Source organism: Drosophila montana, unplaced genomic scaffold, assembly GCF_035044405.1.
Source record: "Drosophila montana isolate Dmon_TW-CO22-7 unplaced genomic scaffold, ASM3504440v1 contig_3216_1, whole genome shotgun sequence".
Taxonomy (NCBI): domain Eukaryota; kingdom Metazoa; phylum Arthropoda; class Insecta; order Diptera; family Drosophilidae; genus Drosophila; species Drosophila montana.
This window is the reverse complement of record NW_026998096.1, coordinates 470871-496692: the sequence shown is the minus strand read 5'-3', so window position 1 is coordinate 496692 and position 25822 is coordinate 470871. Positions and strand designations below refer to the sequence as shown.

The following is a 25822-nucleotide window of genomic DNA, read 5'->3' as shown; positions in this document are numbered from 1 at the left end:
ATGTATATATTATCAAGTGCGATCACTTAGCTAGATCATAAAGTCAATCCGAACCCTAAATCCTAAATTGCTTTTGTGATCTTTCGTATGGACATGATAAATGAGGGACTCTGCTTAAGAGATCGCACTTGAGCCGCAGAGCAAATATTTTTAGTTTGGTGTTCTAGGAACTGTGCGAATTCAATATCAATATGTGGTTTATACATAGAATTAAATTTATTTTATGACATGTGACGTCCAACAGCGACCCAATAATTGGCAGAATGCCAAAATGTTGATACTTAAAAACATTTGAATCATTTAGTTAATACGTTAAAAAAACAAGTGTAATTAAAAATTAACAATCTAAAAAAAGCAACTATTTTATGTTGCAGGTTTATACATTAAACAAAATTTTATTGAAATAATTTAATATACTTAATTGAAACACCTAGTTCAGTGGAAAATTGACATCAGGTTTGATAGACGCAGAGTTATGAACAACCGAAACGCATAAGCGGTTGTTGTAGCTCAAATCACGAAGCAGCTGAGAAACATGGGATAAATGTGACAGCGTCAAGACGTAAACTCTTATTAAATATCACTTACCTTGGGCGTTACAAAAAGATATTGTGCAGAGCCCTCCTTAGTGGCTTCTTTTAAAAGTAAATTAAAAATGTGGCGTTCGTTTTTAGCGTCCATGCCTTGATTAATCTCATCAACGCATCTGCAAAACACAAGTATTAAAAGCTGGTCAAAGCTTTGAGAAACTAAAACTACAAATATAGATTTTAATGAAAGCAATTCGTTTGAAGGCAGTGGAAAACGGTGGTAATCATGAATTAAAAGGATAACACTATGCCTGGTATTTCGAAGTCGGCTTGAAAGGATTACTATGTATACTACACATAGGAACTACTCATCAAAAGTTAAAATTAAAATCTCCCGTCAATAATTTTCTTATCAAACATAAGCGAAATATGTTGTGTAGTTAGTTGTTTACCTGAATGGCACATGTGTAACGTGCTGCAATGACAAAGAATAGATTGCAATGGCCACGGCACGTTCTCCACCGGATTGAACATATTTATCCAGAGTCTGCAGTTTTGCATCCTTTCTATACTGCACCATGATCTGTATGCCATACGAATCAAAATCGTTCTGAAAAAGTATATAGATACATATATAAATTACTGTATATATAAATGATATACAATTATTAAAAGGAACTGCCTACGCATTCGGATACATCGTAAAATGCACACTTAATACTTATGTTATTGTGTTCGGTTTAATTTCATACCTTATCATTTCTCGACAAAACAACTTCCCCAACATATGCTATTGAGTCCATGAATTCGCTGAACTTTTTGTTTATTGTCTCAATTAATGCGGTGAGTTGTGGCTCCCACTTGTTGTATAAGATTGATATTTCAGCTTCTACATTTTTTTCGTCATTTGACTTGCCTTCGATGAGTTTCTTTAATTGTTCCACCTCGTTTTGGCGTTGACGAAAATCCGCAATTGCCTGTAATAATGGAAAATGATTAAAGTCTTTCTTAAGTTAAGTACAAATTTTCAAAATCAATATTACCTCAGAATTTAAATTCTTCATGCACTCTAATCTAGCCTGAAACTCGACTATGGCTTCGTAAATTTGTTCCACATTAAGGTTTGACAACTGTTCAAAATCGTTTTTAAATGGAAAATCGTTACTAATGGGCAGTTGTCCATTGCATAGGCGCTGCACTTCCACTTTTTTTGATGCAATATCTTTAACTTTGACTTGCAGTGATGCCGCTAGCTTGTCGACTGTAGTCTGCAAATGTAAATACGTTAGGCATTACGAACTGTCCTTTTAAATTGAACTTACGGAAGCGTTCTTAAATTGATCTTCACTCTCCTTGAGCGTATTAACTTGGGATTCATATTGCTGGTTATGTGCACTTTCTAATGTTTGGTTCAATTTTTTTATCTGCAGTAATTTGTCTGTGCACTCTAGAATCTTTACCAATTTTTTCTCGATTTCGAATATTTTTCTCAAATCCGAAAGCATGGCCTTTTGAAATGTATCTTTCAGGGTATCCGTAGCTAAAATTAAGAAATGCATTAAAAACTCGAAAAACAATGAATTTGATTTACATACAAGTGAATGACTTATTGATTGTGTCGATTTTTAACTGTAGCTTTTTCACTTCATCCTCCAAATTACTATAGTGCGCCAATTTCTGTTCAATTTTTCTTTTCGTGTCTCCCTCCTGGCGAAGAACTATTTGCAGGCGGTCGAATTCATTATCGATCTCTCTTAAATTATTTCTAATTTGATCCTTTTCATATATGGATTTGGTGTGCCTGTAATAGTTTTATGTTGAACATTTCATAATAATATAATTAGTATTCGTGTAAAATATAATAAAAAATCAAATAAAGATTATTGTTACTCGCCTTTCTTTTAGAGATTTCAATTGTTTAGAATCAATACTAATTAGCTGGTTTTTTCTTCGAATTGTGCTCTCGGTAAGTATAAGATCAGATCGGTATCGTGATGTCGTCACAGTAAACTTTTTAGTGCCTAACAAAAATAAATAAAATAAAAATGAGTTTAAACTAACTAACTGACTAAGATTTCCCTTTCCTCTGGGAATATGTGTTACATTTAATATGTGTTTAATTCTCTATGCATATTATCTGTGCCCAATATAAATTTATTAATTTATGGTCATCCATTACTTACCTCCAAAATATATTCGAATTGATTTGGGAACACACGCTGTAAAATTACTAACTTCATCTTTGCCAATGGGAATATTATGAATTTGATAGCTTCCACAAAGCTTGTTTATTAGTGGTATCGGCCCTGAGACCAGATCAACAAGATACGCATCGAATCCCATTTGCCTGTCATTAAAGTGATTACTACAAAATTAATATTTGTCGGCAAATAATGCTTACGTAATTTCTGAAATTGGAACAGTTGGCGTAAACATGCACACGTCTGCTGGGGCGCAGTACATAACATTTACGGATAGCTTTTGCTTTACGCATAGTTCGTTAATGAGATCAGACATGTCACCTTTGTCCTCACATGCAAAGGCATATAAGTCGCGCTGCCTGACAACGTTTTCTAAATACATGGCTCCTTCCTCACTTTTTATGCTCAACTGAAACAAAAGAGTATTATCGTAGTTGGAGTTGCGATTAACAATAAATAACTCTACTAATGAATACCTCAAATACCATTGGATCATAAATATTACACTTATATTTATGTTTATTTTGAGCTACCCAATTCATAGCTTTGACTAAGTTCGGATTACGAAGACGCAGCTCCTGAAAAGTGGTTTAGAATAAGGTAAGAATATAAAATGTAAGTTGCTTTATTTACCTACTTCTATCTTTTGTGCTTTGATGTTTTGCAATCGCTCTATCTTGTGACATAGAGCTGTAATTTCGGGAATTTTTTCATCGTTCAGCATGGTTTCAAGTTCTCTTCGCTTATTATACTGGTTCATCGTCGTCTCACGAGTTTTTTGTATCTTTTTCTTCTGTATCTCCAATTCATTTAACACCTCAGATTTTTCATTGTTGAATTGCTGCAACTCGTGCCGTTTAGTTTCCACTAAATACTTTATTTTATCCACCTCGCTAATACTTTTGGCCGACAGCTGTATATTTCTCTGTAATACACATAATAATATTAATTACATAGCAATAAACATAATAAAATAAACCTACCTCTAAATCGCATTTACTTTCATTAATTTTGTTTTTTATGGCTTCTAACTGGGAAGCCAGTTCTCTTTTTGTAACCATGGCTTGATTTATTCGCCGACTCTGAATGGAATTAAATAGTTTTAAAATTTACAAAGGTAGACTTTTTTAAACATACTTGTTCAATTGTTTTTTCCTTAAGTTCTGCATTCTTTCTCGAAATTCCTTCTTGTGATCGCTTTTCCAGTTCATACGCGTTCTTCAGACTTTGACAATTTTCTTTCGCTTTATCCAATTCACTTTTATAACCATCGATCTTTTCTTCAGCTATTGTTACTTCAGCCCATAATTTTTTCGCCTTATAAACGTTTAACTTCTGTAATACTTCCTGGCGTTCCTGGTATTGATCTACCGAAATCTGTAACCTGTAATGAAGTTTTTTCAATATTTACAAAGTAGTATGTACATATGTATATTCAGGAAAAAAGAACTTACTGCTCCAATCGTTTTTGTTCCTTTAGAAGTTTATCGTGCTCCCTTTCTCGGTCTGCATGAGCGCTTAACTGTTTTATTCGCATATTTTTCAGATCGATAAAGTTCTTTATCAACTGATTGTCGCAAACAGAGGACATGGTGTTGACTAAAAGCTCTTGCGGATTCATTTTGGAAAAGTCCTAAAATTGTAAAAATTGTTTGCATATAACTGTACCATGGACTTAGTCCTTAAAATGTAAAGATGGAAAATATACTAATAAAAATAAACTAGAATTCTAAGAGCTATGGACTTTCCCTATTGTGGGATACTAATATAATGTGTACAGATATTGAATGAAAAAGAATTCATACCTGGACACGATCCTGTGGCAAAAACTGGCACAAATTGCTGACTTGAATATTATAAGTTGCAATAATAGCCAGATATTTGGACTTTGACAACTCCTTAGAATTAACAAAATATCGAGATTCTCCATTGTGATTTATCGTACGCTTGAAAGCTTCTACAGAGTCCTTTTGTTTTCCATAAATTGTGATTATAATTGTCGCAGAGCTCTTACTGCTTTTAATATAATCAGAGATACTAGAGGAGCGATCCAGCAACTGTGGATCACCGCCCAGTCCCAATATAATGGCCGATACAATTGTTGACTTGCCCGTTCCATTTGGTCCCGTTAAAACGTTTAGGTATTCTTTCGGGTAGTATGTAATTTCCGAATATGAGCTGGAATATAAATATATATATTGAGTTTTTATATAGAAAAAGGTTCTGTGCGCTTCGCGCGTCTGCAAAGCCGCAAGCCATGCTAATTGTCTACTGCGTGCCCAAGATAGCTGTTCTTTTTTGATTAAACCGTGCGTATGTGCGTATTGTCACATATGTATGTATGTGTATATGTGTATAAGCAATATTGTGCAAGGGAATTTGCAGGGCACGGACAAAATAGTGCTTCTGCATTGATTGGCCCGGCGTTTCATGCAACAATGCATCAGCTGTTGCCCCAAGCGTATTAAAATACATGCTTACGGAAGTATGTGCAGATGCGCCTGCGAGTTCTGAGTCGCAATCATATTCACTAAATTGTTTACACAAATCTAATTGCATTTATGGATAAACATCCACTTTCACACATTATGTGGACACATATCAATATACAAGGCGTTCTAAACAAACTGGCAGAATAACTTGTACGCCCAATTCTTACTTACACAAAGTCTTTGCAATACACTGATTGAATTCTTCCAATCCTTTGTGTTGGCTTAAGTGGGCTGGAGCTTTCCATGATGCCATTAGAATAATTAACAATACATAAACATAAATTCTTAGCTTCTTTATTAATGGTAAACAAATGTCGTATGGTTCAAATACGCGGTACATTTACAAATACAAAGAACCAACACAGTCAAGATAGTGGCGATTTTGAAATAATGGAATTGGCACTGGACTCTTTGGTATTTCTTGTTGCTATACTCAAATTAATTGAAATAGGTTTAAATATTAACTTTATTCTGATTAAAAACAGAATTAAACATTTTTCTATATTGAGATTTTTTAATATTTAAAATCTGATATTTATTTTTAGCTTTACTTCAGGGGTCTGCATTTTTCATCATTTCTCGAGAAGCTCGTCACCGACGTTTAGTGGATTTGCAACAATATTGTTTTTAATTAAGAAAATATGATTTTAAGTTCGGTATTTTTTAACTTTAAAATTCGAAAAAACCTAATAATTTTATATAATTCCTCATGCTTGTTCTTAAAAATGGAAAGACGGTGAAATTACACCATTTTAAAGCTAGACAGTTCTATAGATTATTGCTTTTGGAATGTTCTACGAAAATAGGAATGTCCGGAATGCCACGCGGAACAATTTTGTCTGGCTGTTTGATTTTATAGTCACATAAAAATATAAATTTAAACGATGATATACTCACCACACCCTCTAATTGTTCCCTGCACTTGACAACCATTCTCCTATGCATTCATTGTGGCGATTGTTCTTTGGCTTAACGTTGCTGTAAGCGTCAGCCAATTTTCGCACCTGTCTGTGGGCTGTCTTGACTCGGCCGTCGCCTAGCGTGGGCGCAAATTCCTTGTTGACAAACCTTCTAGTCGCACCGATCTGCACTGTGGCCGTGAGTTTAGTCCTCGCCTGTTGTCTGCTCGTCTTGACTCCCGCAGACGCCGATTATCTTTTCCCGACACATTGATGTCGTAATCTGAATGCTATGGCTATTTCGAGTCCTGGACTCGTGCATTCCGATGAAGCGAGTCGTGCTAACATTACTAACAATACCCAAGGATACGCTCTGGGGTCACTGGCCGATCGTTCATATCGCCGAGCTCTCTCCTACAGCTGGGTTCGCCCTGAAAACACTCCTGCTTATCTACAAGATGCTGTCCTGCTAGGCGTCCTGGATGTCTTTGGTGGATCGCTCTGGTGGCTTGTTTCGATCATTCTCTAGATCCTCGAGCTCTTAACTAACATTACCCAAGGATACGCTCTGGGGTCACTGGCGGATCGTTCATATCGCCTAGCTCTCCTACTGCTGGGTTTCCCCTGAAAACACTCCTGCTTATCTACAAGATGCTGTCCAGCTAGGCGTCCTGGATGTCCTTGGTGGATATCCTTTGCCGCCGTATACACAAGTATTTGGCGCTGCCTTTCAGTGGTGAACGTTAATTTGATAGTCTTAGAGAAATCTTTATAATAAGCCTCTACCACTGTATGGTTGAACTAGTCATGGGTTAGATCCAGCATGAATATCACCGCTATGACAAGGTCCGGCAAACCCTTTGTCTAACTTCGAGGTTATCGCCAGATACAGAATCGAAGCGGTACGCCCGAATGGCTACGGTCTTATAATTATATTTGGCAGTACCGCCCGACCTGGCAGGAGCCTCAGCAAATTCCTCATTTAAGATGAATATGACTTGGCTTGAAAGCCCACTCTCGTCTTCCACCTCCGCCACATGGCAGACATCTGTATTCAGGGGTGGGTCGCACACCTGGAAGAGCCTAACAATCCACTTTGGATTCTCAGGCTTGCCCAAAAACCCAGACTTGTGCTCGGCAAGGCTTCCAGCTTGACTCCCGGCTATAACTCTCCCAATGGGACAACCGCTCCTTTGCTGAACGCTTGGCATCTCAGGCAACCTTCATCCTACGCTGCTTCCTTTTCGTATCTGAGGATTAAGGTGGTAGGCCTCCCTTTTCCTCGTGTTCTGCCAGGAATCAGTCTTGCAGCCTATTTTCCACCAATTCCCATTTGCTCCGGAAGATCTAGTTTTTGTTATTGCCCTTAACAACGACACCAACTAGAAAGATTTCAACTGAACGGATCAATACAATTAGTCCGTACGGCGACGACTCTGGCACAAAGAAATTTTATTTGGCAAACTTGCGTGATGAGACTAAAAAGTGTAATCCATCCTCACTCGAACCAAAACCGGTAAATTTTAGAATAGGAAGTGTTAAGATTTGATTTGTTTTATATTTGCTTAAAATACATTATTTATGCAAAACAATATTTAATGAATTCACGTTTGAATGTTTATTGCTTGTGTTTTATCAATTTTAAGCTAATGTGCTTGCGGATCACACTGTAAAAGCCGCACTATTGAAGGATCACTTTTTGCTCCCTCTATAAATTCATCCAGGCTTAATTTACCGTCTTTGTTTCTATCCATTTGACGAAAAATTTTATCCGTCCTTTTCTCGGGTGTGCTCTCATCTTCGGGCATTTTCATGACCGATCCAACCATTTTATATATTGCCTGAAAAAATGGACGTATATAATATTGAGTTTATAAAAAGACTTCTAATTGGGATGTCCGAGATTTGATATTCTACTGACTATACAATATTGATGTCGTTTTAAAATAAGAGAGGCACTGATCAAATAAACGAAGATGTATTTAATACTTATATTATTTACCGTAACAATTTCCAGCATTTCCTGCCGCGATATGTATCCATTTCCATCTAAGTCGTACATTGAAAATGCCCATTTCAATTTTTGCTCCAGTTTTCCACGAGATGTTACACTTAATGCGCATAAAAATTCCCTAAAGTCAATAGTTCCATCGCCATTTGAGTCGAATGTTCTAAAAACATGCTCTGCAAACTAAATATAATTTTTGTTAAAAATGTTCTTACACTTTGCGGAGGGTATCAAAAACTTATAAAAAAAAATTGTAAACGAATTAACGCCTAACGTACAAAAATAATACCATTTGTGTCTGTCTGTGCTTGTGTCAAAATTAAACACCAGATGTTTAGGAGTAGGGTGTATCAGGCTACACATCAGATTCTAAAGTTAGGTGCGTTTGAAACTTTGCCGAGCTCCGACCTCCTACGGTTGAAACATTTTGACAGTTTATCGGACACAAGTCTTAGTCTATCACGTTTATACCTTAATCGGACTACCATGAGACTATACCCCTGCATAGGGCGTTACAATATTGCCACATTTAATCCCATGAATTATGTGTAGCAATATCCCTCAAATATCTATCTTAATAAAAGTTATCCTGGTTAAAATTGGCATAGTTCCGCCTTTTTCTGAAGCCACAAATAAAACTCTTCATTCTTGTTTTGTTAATAAATAGGCATGTAGGACTCATAATCAATTGGTAGCACTACCCACCTCCTATATGTTCATCACTTTTTGAAATAAAAGATTTAAGTGTATGAGCTGTGTAAATTCATTAATGGAATAAAAGGCACTAGATAAAAAGGTCAATATACCTTACTTGCATCGCCATATGGAAAAAAGTTTCCATAAATCTTTTTAAATTCTTCTACCGACAAATGACCACTAGGGCAATCTTTCAAAAAACCTTTATACCATTCTTGAATTTCAGCATCTGAAAATTATAAAAGAAACAGTATATTATTAATTTTTAGAAATGTAAACTCCATTTTTTGTTAGTATGGAATGGTAATAAAGTGGTGATAGTTAAAATTTAGCGCGCATTTACGAGATCGGCAAAATATCACAGCAAAATATAATTTCGCTTAAAAACAATGAAAAATCAATATGCTCCAGACATATACCAAAAACGTGGGTAACTGGATTACCTGGACTTATTTATCTTATTATCTTTTAATGACCATTTAATATTATTTCTTGAAATAAATAGATATTCATCAATTTACCTGTGAATTCTGTATTTTGTTTTAGATCTTCCAAAACTTCAGGCTTGAGTTTACTATTTTGTTTTCCCATTTTTTGAAGCTGATTTCATTATAGTGGTTTCTTGAAATATAAAAGTAAGTATTATTATTAAAGCTTCATTTAAAATCAATAAATATAATTCAGTAAACTTTCACAGGTACATAACAAATTTTATGTTTTATGTCAGAAAAGGTCAGCGAATAAAAAGTATAATAGGCGTATACATGTAATATGTAATTTTCCCCAAAGGAAAACAAATGATGTTCACATTCGACTTACTTGGCAAAGCACATTGAAGTCATAAAACTCAAAGACAAGTCTTTATAACGCTCGCTAACCCCTTGGTTTGGTCTATAAGGTCCTTTATAGCTCTACTCTAAAACCAATTTAGATCTACTGCTCCCAGCTAAGGGGAGTGCCAGCAGTAGCTACATAGTACAGCGGGCACAATCTACGATCTCGCGAACTATCCCTGGGACACCATGGTGTGAGAGAATTCATATAGGGATGAATATTCCACACATGAAAGACAAGAAATCACAACAAAAGACTAAGTAGAATATCAAATTATCACCGAAACCAAACCATCTTGCAAGAAGCTTATCTCGAGTTTCGTACTGGTCTTGACTTTAGCACAACGATCAGGACTCCGTGTTAGTAAGTTATTTTACCAATATCTAATGTATTAAATTGTTAGTCCCTACCTGGGAATATTAAATTTTTAAATGATTCTTTCAAATTTCAAATACTAAATAAGTAAATTTAAAAAGTAAAATTTGAGTTATCCGAGTTATTAACTACTGATAACAGCTCTAGTTTCATATGTGACTTTAAAGAGGTTTTTTCTTTAAAGTAAACACAATGAATTCAGCAAGTCCCCTTTAGCACCGACTACACAACTGCCCTTACTGATTTTGGGTAATGAACAAAATGATATCGCGCTTCGCTGATACGAAGCAGATATATGTTTGGACAGGGTCCAAGGCTTCCAGGAGTTACTCTGACGGATAATAGTCGCAGTTCACAAGCCTAGGTCCTTATTACGATATTTGCAACTGAAAAAAAAACGTTGTCTTCAACTAAATGGAACTTGGGCTTAGGCCACTGCCTCTGGTGCCTTCTTAGACAACCTGGTCAATGCCAGCCCAAGAGCAAGGCTCACAACAACAATATACACTTCAGTGAGTTTTAGTTTTCGCCTTGCGAAACCAATGCTAGTCAATAACCCAAAGCACCCGCATCAGAGAAACTAATTAAAAATATAAGACAGGGTATAGTAAATATTCAAATATTCTTATTCATATTTACTTTACGAAAACCTTCCTACCAAATTGAGCTTTTTTAACTTTTATAGTCTTCGGTTTATGCCTGAGAAACTTTTCTTCAAAACCAATATTTATCGATCAAATTGAAAGAAAAGTATGATTAACTCCCCTTCACTTTTCCGTCAAATTTTAAAAATACCATTAATAATGTGTAACTGCTCTCGGATATATTTGAATGCCTTGCTTTAGCCGTAAATATAATAATATTTTACATACAATATCCAAGGCATAAAATATAAACGCAAAAGACCTTATTGTACTGGAACCTCGTTGTTAACAACTTTTTCACTTCTCATAAGTAATCGCACTATACTCGACTTATAGATAGTTATAGCAGATTTTTTCAGTGCTGGAACTGAATCAACATATTCGTTCCAGTCGCGGCTTAAATTGTAAAATATGTATTGAAACAAGTTACCTGATATTCAATATTTTTATATAATTTTAGTATAAGAAATATAAATTAAATATTTATACATTTCATTACTGATTTCATCAAATACACACATATTATGGGATATAAATATTTAAGGGGCCAGCATTTTAGACAACTCTTCATCCTGCAAACATCCTTTCAAAAATTCATCTTGAGTTAATTGACCGTCGTTATTTTCATCCATTTTAGCAAATATATTTTTTGCACGCTCCTCTGCAGAATCAGCGGGACGATTTGATGAGCATGCTCCTAGCATGTCATAGATTGCCTGAAAAAATGTTATATCAAAATCAAAACAATTGATTACGATTAAAACAATGCAAGTACAGTTATTGTGTGAACATTTTTGTAAGATATTTAGCCAAACCCAAACATTTTCGAGCTCAAATATGCTCCTGGCCGCAGATGCTATCTAACATAGGAGTACCTAGGACAGCTAGCAGTCTACATCTCGCAAGAGTTGTAACCTCCATACTATTGTATGGATATGGGCATTAGTATTAGTAAGCCAGCATTAGTAGAAACTAAGTAGTTAGTTGTAAGTCAGCAATACTCCGCGCTATTTCTAGATTCCGGACGGTGTCGGACGGGGCAGCCACAGTATTGGTGGGCATGCGGCTAGTAGCCACGGAGATTGAAAAAATATACCGATGCTGTTTTAATGGGTTCTCCAAAGATCGGAGGGAGCAGCATCATTTGGAACTCATCAGGAAAGACAGGAAGAAGGGAGAAATGACCGTTTACCTAACGCAGTTTATTACTTGACATGTCTTCATAGTCTACCAATTTTCAGAACAGAAAAACAGAAGAAATATGGGCATCCAGGGAGATCTCAGAAGATGGGAAAAGCAGACGTGAAGAATGGAGACTGCCTAAAATAGTCTACCCATCCCTGCGAACTAATACTTGGTGGGAGTGAGTTTAGTGCGGAGATTTCTCCTTTGGCCCCTTACCCATTTTACTCAAATATCCCTCAATCTAGTGTTTCCATTTTTTCAACCCCATTCGTTTCGCATGTTTTAAAGAAAATCATATTTAAGTATTTTTGTAATGTTTGTGATGTACCTGAACAATTTTTGTCATTTCTTGAATGTCAATAACACCATTTCCATCGACATCATACATTCTAAATGCCCATTTTAATTTTTCTTCTGGAGTGCCGCTAGAAGTAACATCTATTGCGAGTAAAAATTCCTGCAAAAGAAAGTGATAAAAAATGGTATTGAAGTAAAATTCTTTTAAAAGCGTGCAATGCAAAAGTAAAAACTAGGCAAAATAAAGAATTAATTATTTATCGGTTTTTCTCGCAAAGTATTCAAATTACCTTTCAAAAAATATACCAGAGTTTATCATTGTCAATGGATATTTTTAGTAGCCATTACTTAAATAACTTTTATTATTTTTTAATAAAAAAGCAACTAAAAGAGGGTATATCCCATAGCATTAAGGAATAAATGGAGATTAATGGACATATTAAGAGACTAAAAATTCCATTATATATGTCTCGGTGCGGACACGGATCTTGAATATGTCTACTTAATAAAACATCTGGCCAAATTGCGTTGTAAATTTCAACTATGTGTTTGCTTCTAGCAAAAATGTCTCTCGATTGCATTCACAAATACTTGTATACTGGCAAAACATGGTTGTATTGCTTAAGCCCAAATTATAGTACTTCCGTGTAACAGGTAACACACCTTAGGGAAAAAATGGTGCATTTTCCATATGGCTATCGGGATAAAACTGAATATTTTCTAATTATTTTATAGGTTAATTAAGTATTTTAACAAAAATTCATATAAATATATCTTTTTCTTGTTGATTAATGTCAGATAATTTCAGTTGTACAAAAAAAAAAGTAATATTTGTAAGGAAATTGTAATTATAAAAAAAAAAGGAAAGAAAAAACGAATACTTATAAAGCAATTATTTCACAAAGCAAATGCTGTTATTCAAGTAATTACCTTAAAGTCAATGTAGCCATTTTTATCCATATCGAATGTACGAAAAACATGGTCACAGAACTCTTCCGCATTTCCAGATGGGAAAAACATTTTATACATGTCAACGAATTTAGCTGGAGTCAAACGGCCGTTGGGACAATCTTGCTACACGAAAGGTAACAATGCATATACTTTTATAAATTAATTTGTCCAATATTAAGGGCTGTGCAAAACTCACCTTAAATCCTTTGTACCATTCTTTTATAGTGGCTTCATCGTAACGGGTGTGGGTTTTCAAAAACTCCATATCTTCTTTTGTTAGGCGATCTTTACTACTTAAGCACCCCATTGAATATGTCGATTTTCACTTTTAACAATTTGATATAAATTTGGTTTTAATTTGTCAATATGATTCAACTCGTTATCTCTATTACGCGTTTTTCTCAGTATTTTATAGTATGTGGTTAAACGTTCAATCAATATTAATATATGTTAATAATATTGCATTGCGTTTACGATATGTATTCAATTTTTATATGGTATTTACATTGCATTTCTACTGCGAGTGCTTTAGAAAACTTTTTATTAAACTATTACCCAGTAAGTTGTTAACGCTAAGTGAACCGAAGGACTAAAACATATTGACTTATGCGCATGCGCAAAAATTATCTGTATACAGCCTGATTATTGAGTTACCAATTTTTATTTTCTGTACACAGTAATAACTTGCTGTTCCCGTCTCTAGGGTTGCCAACCTAAAATTTTAATTCAACATGTTTTCAATGCCCAATACTTTGTTTTTGTTAATAATATTATTTATCTAGTATTCTTGCAATACACATACTAAAATAATATGCAAATTTTATAATAATTCAACTAGATAGATTGGAGGTCAAAAAGTATTCGACTCTTCGAAAATATCGTGATATATTTTTAAGGAATTGACTTTTATTGTGCAAGTCTCAACCAAAATTATTTCATTATTATATCTGCTTTTAGTAGGGATGTAAGATTATATTTTTGTAGGTTTCAAAATTCAATGCTGACTTTTAGAAAATATTACCTATTATACTATTTTTACCCTTCTCCAATGGGGTCAGGGTATTTTCCTGCGCGGGCGGAGGAGGACACACACAATTAATCGAGGAAAGAATAAATTATTTTTTTTACTGTTGCGTTGGCAACGAATCGCAAGCCTTGCACAATCCAAACATCCCGAAAAGAGCCGTGTTTGCTATTTAATCAAGTCGACATTTGATTTAAATACATTTCTGCTCAAATCAAGAAAATTTACGTTTGAAGAAGATTAAAATTAAGATTTCTGGGACTGAAGACGACACTTACATTAAGTATTTAATTCAGGGCATAGTTAAATAACTAGCTGATGCTACAGTATGCACGATAAACAATTCGATGCGAGAAAAGATAATATTAAGTTCTAGGAAAATGACAGCACGAAAGCTTTAAGATATGCAAGTTAGAGTTGTTTTAGTAATCTTATTTATTCTAATTGCTTTCTTCAAGTTTAACATCTAAATTTGTGAGCTCGGCAAAAAAAAACCACCCACTTAACCAAAATCGAGCAGAAAAATTCGCATATTAATTTGTAACTATGGATCAAGATCTGGTCGGTAGTGTCCGACTAGGTTCCCTTCAACACATACATTCAAAAAATCAGAAATACTGGGCACGTATCCAGATCTGTGTACACTATACGAACACATATATACCAAATTAGGTGTCTCTAGCTCTTACAAGCTCCGATATATGGTCAACAATCATAATTTCAATAATGATTTTAATCGATTGCGGTGCGATTTAGCTTTCCGGCCAAAACTTTAACTGTTCGATTACGCTTTGGGTTCGATTAAAAATGGGTTCAAGACGGATCGGGTTTGGATCGGATGGCAGCTGTGATATCAACATTAAAAATTATCAATATCAAACCGTGCACATGTGCCAAATATATATTTATAAGTATCATGAAGACTTCCGAAGAGCAGTCAATATAATGGATTCAAAAAATACAATTGGGTAAAATTAAAAAAAATTAAGAGTCGGGATTGCCGGACTTAGAGATACCACAAGCTCCACGATTTCAGGGAAACTCCACGAATTATTGATGATTTTAAATAAATCCAATCTTTCTGTACACCTAAAGGTCCCAGTTTTTAAATTACAGGTCTTTAGCTCTTACAGTCTGTAAGACCAATGTGTTTTTACGTATGAACGGACGGACGCCTGATGATGATGATCAAAAATATTATATGTATACATTATTGGATCGGCAAAGCCTTTCTTTGAGCTTAAAATTTTACAATACTCCTTTAAGATCCTGATTTTTTCTTTAAAAAATTCCTTTTTCAATAAATAAGTAGTCGATAATGACGACTGTTGATAATTTTTACCATCAATTTCTTTCATAATAAGTGTCATGTTTCAATTTATCCTTGGAAATTAATCAATCATTTTAGCTTGATTTTTAACTGTGGTTTTCTGCTTCGCTAAATCGTGTAATTATTTTGATATTATGCCAACAAATTTACTTACAGGTCTGTTCCGGCTTATACATTATTTTTTTAGCAATTTGGTTAACGGAATATATCAGGGAATGATTCATACCAGCGTTCCATCTAGCCACATTTCTTTACTAAAAAATGGTTTAAGAATAAAAAAAAAAGAGTTAATAAAATCAACAGAAAACCCTGATTATTTTAATTTTCACACACAAATATCGATGTTTTTATAAGCTCAAATTCGAATTGTTAGTCCCTGACTCCCATTTCCACCAAAGAGGGATGAATTTACGGAAATGTGTGAAACACCCCTCAAATGGATTTGAACGAAAATCGTTGAAAATGCGAATGAAAGTGAACTTAACAACTTGTATCCAATGAGCAAAATCAAATGAATATGGAAATATATGAGAAATCGATCGGAAATTGATATTTAACATAGAGAACACATCTGCTTTGTATCTTAAGAAATCAATAAAGCGTCAGTTGCTAACGAGGTGTTAGAAAGCCAAAACTATTGTGTTTACACATACATATATAAAGTTAAAAATATATTAAGAAGCGGGTTTTCCTAATTTATATAAAATGTTTTCTGCAAATATATAAATTATGTATCAGGACGACCAGCTGAGTCGATCCAGCCAAGTCCGTCAGCATGATCACGTTGAGCTCAGAAAAGAAGACCTAGAGACCCCGATTTTGAATACAAGTTTTCGTAGATCATAAGTTATGATAATTACGTTTTTGAGCATATATCGCAGTTTATAAAAGTTTCAACATTTAATTTGACATTCATATTCTAATTTGTAGTACTCAAATCAAGAACATTAAATTTATTGGGTGCCTCCAAGCACTCCCTCCAAATAATAATAAAATCGCATAGATATAGCTTTGCTTTTTGGAATACACACACATTTAGCATTAACAAAGTCTAGATATTTCATAAAAATCGGACAATAATCACACAAGGTTCTCAAGAACAATCAATCATAGTATATCGGACGCTATAGACTACACCACTAATTTATTTTAGTCAAGCTGTGATTATTAGTTGAATGTCGCGAAAAGTGCAATGTATTGACGGAGACATCTCCAACCGAACCCAACCAATATAGACCACGATCCTTTAAAATGGTATATAAATCTTACGTTATTATGTTTAAGTCGTTGAACCGTTCTACTCCTAGGCAGTTCGGTTTTTACGACCTCCAATATTTTTTGAATCGGCCTTGCAAAATATGTGATATACCAATCTTCGGCCATACAAAGCATATACACTTGAAGTGCAATAGTAGCCGGATCGATATATCCCTTCTCTTCTGTGTGTTCGTCCGTCTGTAAAAAATCATGGATCCCAGAGCCTATGAGGTAAAGATTTGAAATTTGGAGTACCTGGCAGAGTGTATAATTTGCTATGCACATACTCTGTGAATGTCTATCCATTTCATGGGATAAAAGGAAACATCTGGGCATGCTTTGTCTCCCCAGCTCAGATCATGGCTTCTTCACCAAGAGCACTGCTCTCCTTCATAAGGAAGGTTGAGCAAGTCCTGAAGACTCGGGCACAATACTATAACATCTCGGTTTTGGTCCCACTCTATTTCTCCTTTGAGACTTTCTCTACTTATTATTGCGAATTCTCCGAAGGTATTAGGTAAATGTACACGACCAAGTAAATCTAATTGCATGCGTTCAGTGCCCGTCGCCGACTCAACAATAAATGCTGATCAAGAATATATAACTATGTACATACATATATACATGCAAGTATCACAGGTTTACTCCTTACAGGCTATATGAGAGCGCTTTTGCGCGTTTCTTAAAAGGTAGTAGAAAGGGAACTATACATTTGAACAATATAACATATAACCAGCGCATCTTCTTATCTTGTTACGCGCACGATGAATCAAAGTGATATACATTATTACATTTAGTTAACCAATATTCGTTGAACAGAAAAGTTATGTTATTAAGCATTTCTAGAATAGCTTACATTAATCAATATTTCAAGCCGTACGTTTTGTTGACACAATTTAGTTGAGTACAATTATTTTCAAAACAATATTCGAAATAAGGACAGTGTTTAATTGAGCATACCAAGGTCAAAATGCCCTGATCCATTTGTTATATTTAACGAGTCGGTAATTAGGGGAATATAATTACAATTGAGAATGGAAAGCTCGAACACGGCAGGTGATTGAAGGTGAAACATAATAACAAGCTAGTTATGCCGGAACAAGCTTTTCTTTTGCACATTTAGGGATATTTATTTGTACATGGCAATATGTGTATGACTTATAAATAAACACCTGCGAATTTAGGGACACGGACATAAGCATATCTGCATGCAGTATACATATACATACATACTTATGTTCACACATATACACATACATTTAATGTACAAATAAACAAATGTATGTTTGAGCACACACTTATACGAGCATAAAATATAAGACGTCAAGTATAATTCCTACCTGTAACATTTAACACTATAACTAAATTTGCGATACACTCTTAAAGTAAACAGATTAACATATAATTTACTTAATGGCAAAACAATAGCTTGAGCAAAACACAATCAATACAATAATTTTTAGGGTGGCTTTTAGGGATGTTGGATAAGTATCGATATATCGATATCCAAATGAGTGTACCGATATTTTAATAATATCGTTCACAACATTTATTATTGAATTAACATATTTTTTATATACATAATTAAAAATAATTTATACATACAAAGACTAATACTAACAAAAAATATACATATGTATTTACATTTAATTTGACAACATTTTTGAATGTTGGATTTTTCTATAGTCATTATTTATAATATATTTTTATCTTCCATTGGCATTAGATGCTAGAATAATATGTGGCATTTAATTAATTAATTATTTATTTAATTAATTAATTTTTTAAGCTTTAATAATGTACTCATTTATTAGGGACCATCTGAAGGTCGTAATTGTTGTTTTTAGTTGGGAAACGTTATTTAACAAAATTGTTCTTCATATTAAAACTTAATGTTAGAAGGATCATTTCTAGCTGAGCTAAATGATATATCAGACATTTTCAGCTTCTAAGCAGTAAAAATACGATTAACAGAGAATCGTGACATTGGATCGATTGATCGAAAATCGATCGAATGTGATATCGCACTCAACATGCTTCCCAGAGTTTCGGTAGGCTTATAAAGTCAACCATTTCGCGACCGGAACAGGATCACAGATCTGGGCGCCTTCGTTTCAGACGCCTCCGTGTGTAGGTTTGACAATTAGCCAAGCCAGGTGGTTAAAACGCCCAAATAGGTGGAGCCTGTACCGGTCAGAGGTGGTAGAAATGGTTTCGCAAGCAGTTGGATATTCAAATCGAGCAATGTCTCGGGCGCATGTAGCAACCCAGACCCGTCTGAGTGTGGTGTCCCATTCCCGTTTCTAATAAATAAATGTGCCAATTTAGCGTTGGAATATCTTTGGCCTTGAAGAGCCTGCCCTTGGTTCGTAGGGTAAGCCAGCTCCGACCCGACCTAGGAGCCAGTCCTTTTTGTCAAGTGTTTTTCTAGATGAACTGCAGGATGCAACCTGTTATCGTATCCGATCCTTCTCCTGTCAAGCTACAGGCGGCACTAGTTTTCTCGACATTAAGGGCGACATTCGATCATGAGGCAAACCATCCCGGATGGGGTGCACTCCTCTCCTTCCATAGCTATTCATGGAACAGGGGTATAAGCTTATTAACGAAGACTGCCTGTCAGACCTTGTCCAAGAAAATTGCAGGACAGTACTTTGTCTTCTCTAAGTCGCTGAAGGGTGTAGCCTTCCATGTGGATCTAGCAACTGTCTGCAGAGACGGATCAGTCACAGTAGCAGAAAGTTAAGCACCGAACAAATAATTGCAGCACCACCGCGAAGATGGATGCCTGGTACTATCAATAGTATCGATGGGGGTGTCACCGTCTATTCGGCGGATCTTAGCCGATGGTGCTTGAGGTCACGCTCGCTCCCGAGTCCGACGCTCCCTATGGGCGACGTTGCAGCCACAGCCACGACCTTCCTTTCCAAATAAGGATGGACCCTCTTAATGCTCCGCATATTGTATGGCACGCCGATGTCCTTTGAGGTATGATGTAGATTGTTGTGATTAATATCAAAAATATCTTTCAGGCTATCTACCATCACCCTGGGTTAAGAGCACTCATCGCCTACCCCGAAGTGACCTAATCGTATAAAGCGGCGAGAAGACGCGGTTCTCTGTCTTGCACAGCTATCGCTGGACTGGACCCGGCTGACACTGCCAGGCAAGAGCACATCCCCAGAACTCTGACGCCTCTCGATCAATTTCGCTATCATGGTATTAACCATGCAGTTGATTCTCTAAGTGGAGTTCTCTTGGGGACAATGAAAAGCAGAACACTGGACTTCCACACCTAAGGACCAGAGAAGGTATTTAAAACTCCGTCTTGTAAATTGTACCCCGTTGTCGAATACGAACTTCGAACTATTGCAAGATTTTACAGTATTTCAGACACTTGGTGGCAGCACAAAACATGCTCGGCCAGTAGTACCTATGTGCCTATCTAGACCACCGTCTTCCTCACGCCTTGATGTCTGCAACACTATCTGAAGTCGACAACTGGGAATGCAAATCTTCCAGGGAATATAGTCTTGTCTTCCGCCGTGTCTCCGTACTCGGTAAACTTTGCCGGTTCTTCAGCTTTTGTGGTGCGCATACTCGCGAGCCATTTTCGGAGGGAATCGGCCCACATTGCTAGCGCATCGGCTAATGTTAAGGTTTCCTCGATTGTAATTGATGAAGAAATTGCTAGTCACATTGCCCTATCCTACCAGAGAGGCTCTGAGTTCAGCCATTTGAGTGCCAGGTAATCCGTAATCATGTCAAAGCGGTACCCTACGAGGTAACATGGCAGCTTCCTGAATGACAACACTATCGTTAAGCACTCCTTCTCAGAAGCGGAATGGATCTTCTCTTGCTTTCAGCATCTGGCGGATCGCATAATCTATCACTTGCTCCTGTCCCTCTATCGTCTGCGTTAACCTGCACCAAGGCTACACTCACAAGCGGCTCGCACGATGAATTTGAGGAAAAGTCGGAACAAGCTGAAACATGCGCAGTCGTTCTTCCCTCGTTTAAACGACGCCCTGCTTCCTGTTCTCTACCCAACGTCCATTTCTTGCTCTTCTTCAGGAGCGCCGTCAACGGCAGACTACAAAACGCCTTTACGACGAAATTATAGGAGCTGGGAGTACAAGGGTCGAACAGCTGTTGCGAACAACATGTATGTTATCTCGTAAATAAACCTAGTCAACGGGGGATTTACCATAAACTACGTTTAAAACGACAATAACTTATAATAAGCTGCCAGGTTACATAAATCCAGAGTTTCTCTATAGATATTTTAAGAACTTCCCGATAGGAAATGAGATAAGTGAAAGGTTTAAGCAGAGCGAATAGGATTATTAATTTTTTGTTGTGAGTCGTAATGTAAACGCAATAAATTAATATGCATAATTTTCTGCTTTAACATTTACTTTTCCGTTTGATTAAAATGGGGTCACAACATCTTTATAATTATACTTGCATGTCAATCTCATATTTCAAATTAGTAAACAAATTTTAAAAAAAAAACAGGAAAAATTAAAGCCTATTTTCAATGTAATTCACCTTACGGAATCGACTGTGTGAGTAAACGAGATTCGCCCTTTAAAACTAACCCAAAATGTTTCCATTGCCTTTCGCAAAGGCAGTGTTGATAAACAATATCTGGGGTGTTTGCTCTCCAATTAGATTAGATATATAAGTAAATGTTCTTATTGGTTTTTTTTTGTTTTTATAAATTATAGGTATTTAAGCAGACGTACGATAAGTCTTAATAAATGACGACCCTACTTCATGAACAAAATGTATTTGACGCAGAACCATGATTATTTACGAATTTAAATTTGGGTAGCCAATTGTTATGCAACATACATTTATATGTACATAGATCCACAAGAGCTCCGCCAGTTAACTTATGTATTTCACTTGTATTTTAAACGTCCATCCGTAAGACCCTTTCGAGACCTCAGTTTTGCAAATTAAGGTGAAAAATGAGCAGTTTTTTAGTGAACGTGTTGCCAAAGGCACACACGTATGCGAGAAGTAAATGCAGTATTTATGGTAAGGTTAAAAGAAGTACACGTATTTCTCTATGCTTATTTATGTACATTTAAATATATTCATGCATGGAAAAATTAACTGTCTAATGTTAATTTTAGGTGTAAATTGTATTAAAGCGTATTCTACAAATTGGGAGCCCAAGGAACCAATTGTGCGTACAAAGACAATACCTGGACCAAAATCTGCTGAGCTTAAGAGTCAATTGAGTGCAGTTCAGGTAAGTTTAAGTGGAAATAAACTCCCAATCCGGATTTAAAAATTAGCAAAAGTATTATACTTATTCACATAAATGCCACGGCGTCGGCAAAACGTAAGAGAACATTTAAATTAGAACCTAAATCAGCTGTGTAGGTTTGTACTCAGTAAATAACGCAATTCAAAGTGGGACCCAAACAAGCAATTAAGACTCAAACGAACGGAAGCGTACATTAAATTTAATATAAGTAAACAATAAGCAACTAAATTGGGTACGGGTCTCTATAATATCGGGCAGTGGAGGCGTAATATGAGACTTGCGCGAGGCGTAAGCTCAGAATTATGCTGAACGGCGACATAGAGGAGGACTAACTAGTAATAGTCATATGATAGGTAAATTGGCAAAATATAAAAAATATCAACCTTTTTATTACCTGGCAAGTCAAACCGACAGCCATAAATCAAGTTACATATATTAATTAAATAACTAGATATACGCCAAGAGTCGGGCGATAACTTGTATGCACGTACACTCATATGATTTAATTGAAACTTTATTATTTATGCATGTAGATATACATATATTCAATTTAACTATAGTATGGCGGTAAATAGAAGAATGTGTGTATGTATATTATTCACAAATGTTAACATATGTACATAATTTATTGGTTCTCTGATTGAAACCCAACATTCAAGTGCCTTTTAGCGAATCTGATCGCCAGGTTAGGCTCAAATGCTTGAACTAACTAATTGAAAGAAATGGAAAATTAATTTGCTAACACATCATAAATATTCAAAGATGGCGAAATGATAATATTAATAGGCACTCGGTATTATTAGAAACATAATCAAAGACCCTGCCGATAATAAATAATAAAGCAATCATTAACAGACTCTGTTTTACGTACGCCAAGAAACGGATCATTTATTAAATTCGATAAAAACGTTCGACTCTGCGTCAAGGAAACTTGACTACGAGGAGATCGAACGGGACCTTGACCTAAGGATTTAACGAATTCAATTGTTACAATTTTAATACAAGGTGCTTAATTGGTACTTTATTTCAATGTTTTACAGAGTACAGGAACTGTGCAATTCTTTGCCGATTATGAAAAGTCGACTGGAAACTATATTTTTGATGTTGATGGCAATGCTTTACTTGATGTTTACACTCAAATTTCATCAGTACCTCTTGGTTATAACCATCCGAGGCTCCTCAACGTATTCAAGGATGAAAACAATTTGAAAAGTAAGTTGACTTAATCATTCATTTAAAGAAGAATACTTTTTATTTACTATAAGCATATATTAGTTAACAAGTAACTCTCGCATGGTAAAATTCTGATTAATAAACAAAGCCTTAGTCAGGATTAAACTGGACCATACTAAACAAAAAACAATTAATCTTGATATATTTCAGCTCTGATCAATAGACCAGCACTTGGTGTGTTTCCTGGAAAGGAATGGCCGGAAAAACTAAACTCGATCTTACTGAATATAGCTCCAAAAGGATTGAACAAAATCACGACAATGATGTGTGGATCATGTTCAAACGAAAATGCTTTCAAGAGCATTTTCCTTTGGTACGTAACGTTCGAAACCCATTTTGAGTAACCTAAACATAATATTTAACGATTGATAAACTCAGCCGATTCTTTCTATGTAATATAAGAGTCTCATGATAATTAGATATCGCTCATATATTAGGAGAAGACTTTAATTAATAAATTACGCATTTGATCAAGATGTCAGGAAAGAACTTAATATAGGGATTTGCGTATATTTAGGGAGCGGCAACAAGAAAGTCCAGACTTGGTCAAAATATCTTTTTTAATATGTTGTATATTAACTAACTTACCCCTTGGCATCTGCGTCTACACCCGTCTCCTTGACGGCAAGACTTTTTAAGAAGGACAACGGTGCCAATTAGCCAGGTGTGCAGCGACTTGTTTTATGGTAGTCTATTATGTTTGTCATCCCATGATGGTGATGCAGCGGCTTATGATGCAGTAACAAATATCAGCATTAGCTTCCCATTGTCATTCTATATGCTGTAGCTGATATTCATTAAATCCGTTTTGAAGAGCCTAGTGTCCTAGTTCCATTAGTATACATAAAACCTTGGTAGTTTTAATATTTGCTTCACAAGGTCTTGGGTACAGCTTATAGCCGAAAGCAATCAGCCCTACGTTTAAATATTAATGGTTACTACACACAAATTTAATAATATTATTTTTATTATTATTTCTTCAGGTACCAAAGTAAAATTCGTGGAGAAAAGGGATTCACTGCAGAAGAAATGAACTCATGTATGATTAACTTGCCACCTGGCGCCCCGAACCTCAGTATTCTTTCGTTCAAAGGAGCTTTTCATGGTCGAACACTAGGAGCCTTATCTACCACACATTCAAAATATATTCATAAAATTGATGTTCCTTCCTTTGACTGGCCTATTGCATCATTTCCGCAATACAAGTATCCATTAGAGGACAACGTTGCGGAAAACAAAAAAGAAGATGAGAAGTGCTTAAGTGAAGTACAAAGTCTTATTGAGGAGTATAAAACGAAAGATAAGCCTGTTGCTGGTGTTATTGTGGAGCCCATACAAAGTGAGGGCGGCGACAACGAAGCTTCGCCTGAATTCTTCAGAGCTCTACAGAAAATTTGTAAGACTAACGGCGTTGCACTTCTGATTGATGAGGTTCAAACTGGAGGAGGAAGCACTGGCAAGTTTTGGTGCCATGAACATTTCAACCTCGAATATCCACCTGATGTGGTTACGTTTAGTAAAAAACTGCAACTTGGCGGATATTTCCATAACGACGACTTCGCACCAAAAGAACCTTACAGAATTTTTAACACATGGATGGGTGATCCAGGAAAAGTAATTCTTTTGGAAGAAATATTGAAAGTTATTAAAGACGAGAAACTAATGGCAAATGTTGAAGCTGCTGGCAAAGTTTTAAAACAGGGTCTATTAAACTTAGAAAGCGAATTTCCCCAACTATTGAACTCTACCCGAGGACGCGGAACATTCTTAGCTGTAAACTGCTCTAACTCCAAAGTAAGGGACTCGATAGTCAGCACATTAAGGCTGAATGGTATTCAAACAGGTGGCTGTGGAGATGTTTCCATTCGATTCCGCCCAGCTTTAATATTTAAAGAAGCCCATGCAAATATTGTTTTGGATCGATTTAGAAATGTTTTACGATCGCTGTAAGCTTATATAATATAAACAAGTGTGCTCTGAAAAATAAATATTTTATATAATCTATCTCGTCAATTGACCCAACGGTTGCTTTGATTTTGAATCCTAAATGCCTAAGCATAAGTTAGGACAATTGTCTAACTAGTCTAACCATAAACTTTTGAAAGACAATTTAAACATTGGAAAATCACAGGCTTACTATTTTTTAACATTAATTGTAGCAATAATTATATAAAATTAACACCTTGGTCAACATTCGAACCAACGGAGCGCCAGTGTACATATTAAAAAAAACATATTGATATTTGAATATTTAATGTTAAGATATCCCGACTTCAAAAAGCCTTTCAATCTGACAACCACCGCCTCAGCACATGTTCCTGGGGCTGTGTTGCCTCAAGAGGGGCCCGATGACAATGATCTCAAGAACACAGCGAGATAAAGAAGCTAATTTCGGTACTTATGATCGGGAACTATAAGCAATTGTTTATCATCTTTACATTTTCAGTATCTTATCGTAACGCAAATGCAAAACAAAAAGCTTATTGACGAGCATAGTGCCCGCCTGATTTAAAAACCAGGCAAAGAAAATGATGTGGCTTAAGTACTATCTAAATCTACAATTAACAGTGAAAAATCGCTGATAT

General features: G+C 35.7%; 4 protein-coding genes and 1 long non-coding RNA gene across 7 annotated transcripts; 2 read left to right on the top strand and 3 right to left on the bottom strand.

The window, feature by feature from the left end:
- Nucleotides 1-361: 361 nt before the first annotated feature.
- On the bottom strand, nucleotides 362-5547 carry SMC5 (structural maintenance of chromosomes 5). The gene is made up of 17 exons (XM_064688865.1): nucleotides 5395-5547; nucleotides 4537-4909; nucleotides 4186-4364; nucleotides 3869-4115; nucleotides 3715-3813; nucleotides 3369-3656; nucleotides 3208-3309; nucleotides 2932-3140; nucleotides 2714-2877; nucleotides 2425-2551; nucleotides 2126-2331; nucleotides 1853-2070; nucleotides 1574-1798; nucleotides 1283-1507; nucleotides 983-1140; nucleotides 589-706; nucleotides 362-526 (listed from the first exon to the last, which is right to left on the bottom strand). The coding sequence occupies exons 1-17, from the start codon at nucleotides 5466-5468 to the stop codon at nucleotides 431-433; spliced, it is 3108 nt and encodes a 1035-aa protein (XP_064544935.1). The 5' UTR covers nucleotides 5469-5547; the 3' UTR covers nucleotides 362-430.
- A 2113-nt stretch (nucleotides 5548-7660) lies between these two features.
- Nca (neurocalcin homolog) lies at nucleotides 7661-18205 on the bottom strand. Of its 2 annotated transcripts, XM_064688827.1 has the most exons (6): nucleotides 18064-18108; nucleotides 15621-15720; nucleotides 9348-9447; nucleotides 8937-9055; nucleotides 8125-8313; nucleotides 7661-7963 (listed from the first exon to the last, which is right to left on the bottom strand). In XM_064688827.1, exons 3-6 carry the CDS (start codon nucleotides 9415-9417, stop codon nucleotides 7769-7771), a joined length of 573 nt encoding a protein of 190 aa, XP_064544897.1. In that variant the 5' UTR covers nucleotides 9418-9447; nucleotides 15621-15720; nucleotides 18064-18108; the 3' UTR covers nucleotides 7661-7768. The 2 variants fall into 2 exon arrangements, with proteins under 2 accessions (XP_064544897.1, XP_064544898.1); XM_064688828.1 differs by lacking the exon at nucleotides 15621-15720 and having other exon boundaries at nucleotides 18064-18205.
- Nucleotides 11111-18199, bottom strand: LOC135432929 (neuronal calcium sensor 2). 2 transcript variants are annotated; one of them, XM_064688829.1, is made up of 6 exons: nucleotides 18064-18105; nucleotides 15621-15720; nucleotides 13309-13437; nucleotides 13092-13235; nucleotides 12193-12321; nucleotides 11111-11395 (listed from the first exon to the last, which is right to left on the bottom strand). In XM_064688829.1, the coding sequence occupies exons 3-6, from the start codon at nucleotides 13417-13419 to the stop codon at nucleotides 11219-11221; spliced, it is 561 nt and encodes a 186-aa protein (XP_064544899.1). In that variant the 5' UTR covers nucleotides 13420-13437; nucleotides 15621-15720; nucleotides 18064-18105; the 3' UTR covers nucleotides 11111-11218. The 2 variants fall into 2 exon arrangements, with proteins under 2 accessions (XP_064544899.1, XP_064544901.1); XM_064688831.1 differs by lacking the exon at nucleotides 15621-15720 and having other exon boundaries at nucleotides 18064-18199.
- Nucleotides 18206-18888: 683 nt separating the features above from the next.
- On the top strand, nucleotides 18889-21121 carry LOC135432927 (uncharacterized). Its single transcript, XR_010436983.1, has 2 exons — nucleotides 18889-20034; nucleotides 20109-21121. It is a non-coding gene; the product is annotated as an uncharacterized LOC135432927 (long non-coding RNA).
- A 489-nt stretch (nucleotides 21122-21610) lies between these two features.
- On the top strand, nucleotides 21611-25250 carry Gabat (4-aminobutyrate aminotransferase). The gene is made up of 5 exons (XM_064688826.1): nucleotides 21611-21769; nucleotides 21868-21986; nucleotides 23045-23216; nucleotides 23388-23550; nucleotides 24221-25250. Exons 1-5 carry the CDS (start codon nucleotides 21700-21702, stop codon nucleotides 25185-25187), a joined length of 1491 nt encoding a protein of 496 aa, XP_064544896.1. The 5' UTR covers nucleotides 21611-21699; the 3' UTR covers nucleotides 25188-25250.
- Nucleotides 25251-25822: the final 572 nt, after the last annotated feature.